The 7,755-nt window shown below is 44.7% G+C and overlaps 1 protein-coding gene across 1 annotated transcript; it reads right to left on the reverse strand.

The window, feature by feature from the left end:
* Positions 1 to 1,140: 1,140 nt before the first annotated feature.
* Positions 1,141 to 7,302, reverse strand: Klf18 (KLF transcription factor 18). The gene is made up of 3 exons (XM_040288529.2): positions 6,186 to 7,302; positions 1,958 to 3,458; positions 1,141 to 1,502 (listed from the first exon to the last, which is right to left on the reverse strand). The coding sequence occupies exons 2-3, from the start codon at positions 3,411 to 3,413 to the stop codon at positions 1,327 to 1,329; spliced, it is 1,632 nt and encodes a 543-aa protein (XP_040144463.2). The 5' UTR covers positions 3,414 to 3,458; positions 6,186 to 7,302; the 3' UTR covers positions 1,141 to 1,326.
* Positions 7,303 to 7,755: the final 453 nt, after the last annotated feature.

The following is a 7,755-nucleotide window of genomic DNA, read 5'->3' on the forward strand; positions in this document are numbered from 1 at the left end:
GGATCTCCATTTGGATCCTACTTCTGGCACCACATTATGTCACCCTGAGTAGCAGAAGAGAGATTCTAAAGAAAAATGAGTCTAATTGGAAATGAGCAGGCAATTATAATCCAGGATATATGTGTGTTATGACAGATAAGCGTATCCAAGGAAGCTAGGGCATAGCTGGGGCAGGGGCTTAGTGGTAGAGTGCTCGCCTAGCATGTGTGAGGCACTGGGTTTGATCCTCAGCACCACATAAAAATATTGTGTCCATCTATAATTTTTTTTTAAAGGAGGGGAGCTAGGGCAAAGGAAACTTTTAAAGGTTAAAAAAAAGGGTTCATATGGGGCTGGGGTTGTGGCTCAGTGGTAGAGTGCTCACCTAGCATGTGTGAGGCACTGGGTTTGATCCTCAGCACCACATACGTAAAAAATTAAGATATTGTGTCCACCTAAAACTAAAAAATAAATATTAAAAAAAAGGAAAAAAATGGGGGAGGTTTTCATATAATCTGTCCAGAGACGATGTTTATTAGCTGCAGAGGCTCATTGAGGGAGCTGAAGCTGAAAATTACTAATTGGCAACATTCATATTGCTGGAAAGAAGCAACTTTTTGTTGTTTTCTTTTTGTGTGTGCTGTCAGAATTCTTTTAATACTATTATCAAAAGCATTTTTGCTTAATAAACTTCAGAGAGTGTCACAGTTTTCAGACATACAAATATGAGACTACCCACCCTTCTCAATTTCTGGCTCCATATTGATTGGTTTTGTTGGTACTAGAGACTAAACCCAGGGGTACTTTATCACTGAGCCACATCCCTAGCCCTTTTTGAGACAGTGATTTTAAATTTCTGAGGCTGAACTTGCAATCCTCCTGTCTTAGCCTCTTGAGTTGCTAGGTTTACAAGTACCACCATGTTCAATTTCCACGTTGGTTTTGATCTATTGGAGGAATTGACAGTTTTCACAATACATTTGGGTTTTTTTGTTTGTTTGTTTGCCTCAGCCTCCCAAGCGGCTGGAATTATAGGCATGCACCACCACACCTGGCTAAATACATTTTTATAAGTGCACACACAGAGGCCAATGCAGAGAAAGATCTAGAAGGGCTTATAGCACACTGACAAAAAGCAGTTACTCTATAGAGGAGAGTGAATGAAGAGTACTTCTGATTTTATTTATTCCATTTTGTATTATCCAGTTTCTATATGAAAATACATATTTTCCTTGTGTGCTTTAGGGAAAAAAATGAAAAACTTTACAAATCCACTATATGCTAGCATAGTGCTGAGTACCAATAAAAAGTTTTACAGAGAATTCTAGGTATACACAATTGTGAAAATTATCTGTGGACTCTTTCGTGTTGCTTTAGGTGATCTGATCGTGCAAAAGTCTTACAACATCTGGTGCACAGGTAGGGGCGTTCTCCGCTGTGCTTCCTTTTGTGGCGTCGGAGCTCATCTGAGCGGGTGAATTTCCATGTGCATCCTATCTCATTGCATACATAGGGCTTATCCCCTGAAACAGAGAAAAGAGAGGCTTTTATTCGTCAGGGTCAGGTGGGGCAGGGATTTTGAAAGTGAAGGAGGAAAAGGTCGAGCATGTTGGGGTGGGAGAGAGACAGAAGAGAGAAGACTAGTGGGGGTGAAAGTGGAAATGCTGATAGGCAACATGAATTGGAGGAAAACTGTGAAGGACAGAAAGAAAAATAAAATAGAAGGGAGGTAGAGGTTAACAGGAAAGGCAGTGGGGTGTAGGAAGAGTGAAGGAAGGGGTATCTTCAATTTACCATACCTACCAGGTATTCCATGAAGTGACCAGGAAAGGTAGAGGCAAGAGCCTCTAAGACAGGCCTGGCGGTAAGTGCCTGGAGTCTCAGGCCAAGAGGTGGGGTGGCAACAATCTCAACCAATCCCAGTTTTACAAAAATACAAATCTACTTGCCCCTCCCCAACACTGGGGCCCTCACTTACCAGTGTGTTTGCGCTCATGGATTTGGAGGTGGGAATACTTTGTGTAACATTTCCCACAGTCCTGGTAGGTGCAGGCATAGGGCTTCAGAATGTTAGAATTCTTCTGAAACTGATATCTCTGAGTCTTGAGTTTCCATTTATTTTCTGGGAATTGTCCCTGAATCAAAGGGGAGCTTGAATCGTTTAGGAATCCTGGGTATGGTATTGATGAAGACTGATGGGGCATCATCTGACCCCTGTAGAGGGTCGGGTCACCACCAGGGATTGCCATCTGATCGCCATAAAGGGTCTGGTCACCACTGGAGATTGCCATCTGATCGCCGTAGAGGGTCTGGTCACCACTGGAGATTGCCATCTGATCGCCGTAGAGGGTCTGGTCACCACCGGGGGTTGCTATCTGACCCCCGTAGAGGGTCTGGTCATCACTGGGGGTTGCCATCTGACCCCCGTAGAGGGTCTGGTCATCACTGGGGGTTGCCATCTGACCCCCGTAGAGGGTCTGGTCACCACCGGGGGTTGCTATCTGACCCCCGTAGAGGGTCTGGTCATCACTGGGGGTTGCCATCTGACCCCCGTAGAGGGTCTGGTCATCACCAGGGGTTGCCATCTGACCCCTGTAGAGGGTTTGGTCACCACCTGGGGTTGCCATCTGACTCCCATAAAAGGTCTGGTCACCACCTGGGGTTGTCATCTGACCCCCATAGAGGGTCTGGTTACTATTGAGATTTGCCATCGGACCCCCAGAGTAGGTCTGGTCACCACTAGGGGTTGTCATCTGACACCTATAGAGGATCTGATTACCACTTGCCATTGTCATCTGACCCCCACAGAGGGTCTGGTCACCACTGGAAGTCATGGTATAGTCCTCAATCAGAGTCTGAAAACCCCTGAAGGTCATCACATGGCCCTTTTTAAGAGTTGTTGGTTGGCTTCCATAGAGAGTCTGATTCTCACTGAGGGTCATCTGGATCTCACTGAGAGTCTGATTACCTATTAATGTCTTCTTTTGGCTAACTTCACTAGAGATTGTCATCATGCTTGCAGTGACGGTAGTTTTCTGGCAATCAATGAGTGATGTCTCTGGGGTGTCGGCAATATTCATCATCTGGAATTCTGCTGAGGATTTTATCTGATCAAAGGATGTCATTTGGGGGTTCATGGACAAAGTCCCACTTAGTTCTCCAAGGAATGTATCAAGGGCTTCACTAGGAGGAGTCTGCTGGGTGAGGACCATTCCAGGGATGTTAGAACATACAGAAGTCTCCATTGAAGGCCTCGAGGAAGGCATTGATTGACCCTGGGTGAACTCATGAAGTCTGCCCTCACCAGAGATGGTCAGAGGCATATAGAGCTGTGGCTCTGGCACTGCTGACATTTTTTCCATGTCCTTATAAGATTCAGTGAAGACCTGGAGAAGCTCCTCAATTTCCTCAATTGTCTGGAAGAAGGAGTTCATCTCTTTGCTATTACATGATGAAATGAGATCTTCAGTTGTGGGATCCTGAAAAAGGAAAAAAAGAAAAAAAAAAGAAGAAGAAAAGGTAAGAGTCTATCCCAGCTTTAATCCCAATTCCACAAACTCTTCCCCATCCCTACTGACACTATCTAGCCCATTCCACCATCATCTCAAGCCTTGAAGCCTGAAAGCCTGAAACTGCCTCAGGCTGGTACAGTCTCCACACAAACAGTCAGATTAACATCTCTAAAATGCAAACTCCATTAGAATCAAGTGGGTTATGAACTCCCATTTTTACCCCAAATACAGATTGCAGAATCGCCTGGGTTACACATCCACATTTTTACATACTGCCATATTAGTGGCTGTTGTATTCTGCTACCTTGATTCTAATGTATGAAACATGATATGTCAAGAGCTTTGTAATGTTGTGAACAACCAATAAAAAAATAAATAAAATCTCACAGTTGAAAAAAAAAAGATGAAAGAAAACAAATGCTAGAAATAGGGCAGGTAAACAAAAAAAATGTTTTTGAACCTAAAACTTTAAGAATGTGCACATTTTGGGCCCATGTACAATGGCAATGAACACAGGAATTTGCAAGAAAAGGCAGAAATGGTGACTATGAACCAAAACCTATACACAAACACTTTTAAAACTAGCGTATGATGGCTACTGTGAAGGCCTAGCGTGGGAACAAGTCATTCACACAGGATATGTTCATCACACGACCAACAGTCATTCAAGAAAAAAAATAAAAAATAAAAAGCAAACTCCTCCTATGCTCCTCCTACCGACTAGCCTGTCTTCTCCTGCAGAGTGCTCATCCCAGAGGCTTCTCCAAGGATGCTCCCCTTTCCCAAACATCTTATTAGGGACTCAGTTAAATGAATGAACTTTCACATTTCTCATCTCATTTCATTTCTACCATGACTCCAGGATATGGGAGTCATGATTAATACCATTTTAAAAATTAGTGAAGTGACTTGGGCCAGGTGGACTCCAGAGGCTGAGACAGGAGAATTTCAAGTTCAAGTTCAAGGCCAGCCTTGAACTTAGGGAGACCTTGTCTCAAAATAAAAAATAAAAAGGACAGGAGACATAGCTTACTGGTAAAGTGCCCCTGGGTTCAATCCCCAGTACACACACACACACACACAAAAAAAAAAAAAAAAAAAAAGGCCAGAAAAATAACAAGTGTTGTTGAGAATGTGAAAAAATTGGAACTCTTCTGTACCGTTGGCAGGAATGCATAACGAAAATGGCACAACTACAGTATAGCGATTAAAAACAGAATTACCATATGATCCAGCAATCCTGCTTCTCAGTATTTACCTCAAAGAATTGAAGAAAACAGGGTTTGGAAGAGGTATTTGTGCACCCATGTTCATAGCATGGTAGATAAAACATGAAAGCCACCCAGATGAATTAATAAGTAAAATGTGATATATACAAATAATGGATTTTTTTTTAGCCTTAAAATATAAGAAAATGCTGACATATGCTATAATGTGGATTGACCTTGAGGACATTATGCATCATGAAATAAACCAGTCACAAAAAAAAAGACAAATACCATGTGATGTTGTTTACATAGCATACTTCACAACAGTCAAATTCATGGGAGGCAGTGGGATGGTGGTTGACCCTGCGATGGGGGAAGGGAATTAGTGGATACAGAAATTCTATGCGATAAAGTCCTCATTATAATCAACCTCCAGTCAGGCCCAGATTGCAAGTTTGAGGCCAATCTCAGCAGCTTGGTGAGACCCTGTCTCAAAATAAAATTTTTAAAAAAGGTGCGGGTGTGGCTGAGTGATGAAGCTCAAGGAGTTTAATCCCTAGTACGGGGAAGCGGGGGGAATCGAACTCTAATATAACATCTTCCTTTTGTATTTCCTCTCCAACCATTTCTCCAGCGGACTCGTGTAATTCCTGTCTACCCCTCCCCCCACCACCACTGAACCGGCGTCTCCTCTGAGCCGGAGAACTCCATTCGTCAAGCACAGCTGCCTGATACCGCAGAGAAACGGAACCAAAGAAGAATTTCTGATTTCCACACCACCGGCTCAGGATCTGCCTCAGATCGCTAAGGCTTCAGGTTCTCAGGAAAGCAGATGGGACCTATCCCAGATTAAAGGGATTCTTAAAACAATCAGTCCTATCCATAGATAAGCCTCTGTCTCTGGCTCGCTAACTGTATGTCCTTTTTATTTTATTTTTCTTTGAGTCACGGTCTCACTAAATTACTTAGGACCTCGCTAAAATGCTGAGGTTGGCCATGAACTTGTGATCTTCCTGCCTCAGCCCTCCAAATCGCTGGGACTACAGGAGTGCAACACCTCGCCTGGCTCTAACGTGTTTTTAACTGAACCCTCCCAGGTCCCTCTGACTCATCCGCTTGGGGTTCTGTTGTGCGTATCCTTCGGTGCCTTCTACCCACAACGACGTTTGCAGATGCCCAGCACCGGGCCACAGTCTGGGACTCCTGCGGGCAGTCAAGACCTCGACTCTGGCCTCCAGAGGCCTTCAGGTGCTTCCGACATTGTCCGGTGCAGACCCAGGTTGTTTGGTGGAAGGTATTTTCTGGGTAGGGCAACCATGTGGAGGTGATCCATGGAGGTGATCCATGAACGTGACCCAGAGTAAAGGATCCACTTCGTACGCCTCTGCCTCGTCTGCCCGCATTAACCAACCCGCCAACTTGGAGTTTTTCATTTCCCAGTCTGGGACACCACTTTTTGCCCACGGATTTGGAGGCGTAGACTCACCAGAAGTAGATCCAGAGTTCCAGCCCAGGCCTAAGCCCTGCGAGGCCTGTGCACGTCGAGGGCTGTGCACGTCGAGGGCTGCGCTGCGCACGTCGAGAGCTGCGCCTACAACCAACAGAACTCGCACTGGGAGCAGGGCACGGTGCTGGGCCCTTTTATCGCCCTGAGGGATGCTCTGGGTTCCGGATTCCCTCCCCGCCCCTTCAACCACGCCCTCCAGGGTGGAGCCCACCATCAACTTTTAAATTTCCATTTCAAGACTTCAGGACGCCGAGAGTGATTGTATTACCTACCTGAGGCACCTCCAGACAAAGCTGTAATCCTTTCCTGCGATCCCATTGTGAGGTGAAGCAATTCACATTAATTGGCCATTTCATCTCAATCACAGTCCTAGGAGGTGCGTTTTATCTTGGTCGTTATGTGAGGCGTAAACTGAAGATATTGAAACAGTCTGCTCAAGGACACAAAAAGTCAAAGAGAACCTGGATTTGAACTCAAAACGGTTTTGCTTGCGTCTGTACTGCATTAAACACACAGCCTCAAACTTCTGGCGCAGTGCTCAGCCGCTCCATTAGGCAGATCCCATCTCTTTGACCGCTGTAAATTCAATCAAAATTTATTCTGGCGTGAAATCCTGAGGATTCCATCAGATCCCCCTAGAAATGATAGTGGCTTCTTCGTCACCCCCCCCCACCCTAAGTACTGGGGATTTAACTCACCTCCCCAATTGTATTTGTTTATCAGTGCTGAGGATTGAGTCTAGGGGTACCGTACCGCCGAGCAATATCCCCTGCCCTTTTTATTGTATCTTTTAAATTTTGAGACAGGGTCTTAGGAAATTGTCTGAATTTGCGATCATCCCTTCCAAAGCGCCTGGCTAATATTTTGATGTTCATCTATTCCTGGTCCTAAGTCTTAGGGATTGTTTCAAATCAGCAGGAAAGGCCCAATCAGAGTCACATGCCTGACCTCTGACCCCCGGTGGCTTTTCTCCAAGTCTGTGATAGGTGCTGGCCAAAGCTGAAGGTTTAGAAATAGATTTCCTTCCTTTCTTTTTTTAAATATTTATTTTTTTAGTTTTAGGTGGACACAATATCTTTATTTTCTTTTCTATGGTGCTGAGGATGGAACCCAGTGCCTCAAGCATGCCAGGCGAGCGCGCCACCACTTGAGCCACATCCCCAGCCCTAGAAATAGATTTCTTTTAAAACTTTTCTTCTCAGGGCTGGAGATGTGGCTCAAGTGGTAGCGCGCTCGCCTAGTATTCGAGAGGTAATGGGTTTAATTCTCATCCTCACATTAAAATAAAACTAAAAGATAGTTATTTTTTTTAAAAAAAAACAACAACTGTTTTTCTCACTAATTCTTAATAATTCGTCCTATACTCCCAGGAATGCATGCCCCAATTAGATGTCCGGCCCCTCTACCAGCTCTGTATCTCAGACTTTCTGTCTACTAAATTTTGGCTGTCACACAAGGCTGGATGGATATCTGAGGGGCAGAGGATTTAGAATGGGTCCCATCTGGCCAAAACTTTTGCAATGCCGCATGTGGTACTGGCCATTGAACC

Source organism: Ictidomys tridecemlineatus, chromosome 11 (assembly GCF_052094955.1).
Source record: "Ictidomys tridecemlineatus isolate mIctTri1 chromosome 11, mIctTri1.hap1, whole genome shotgun sequence".
In the NCBI taxonomy this organism is placed as follows: Eukaryota; Metazoa; Chordata; class Mammalia; order Rodentia; family Sciuridae; genus Ictidomys; species Ictidomys tridecemlineatus.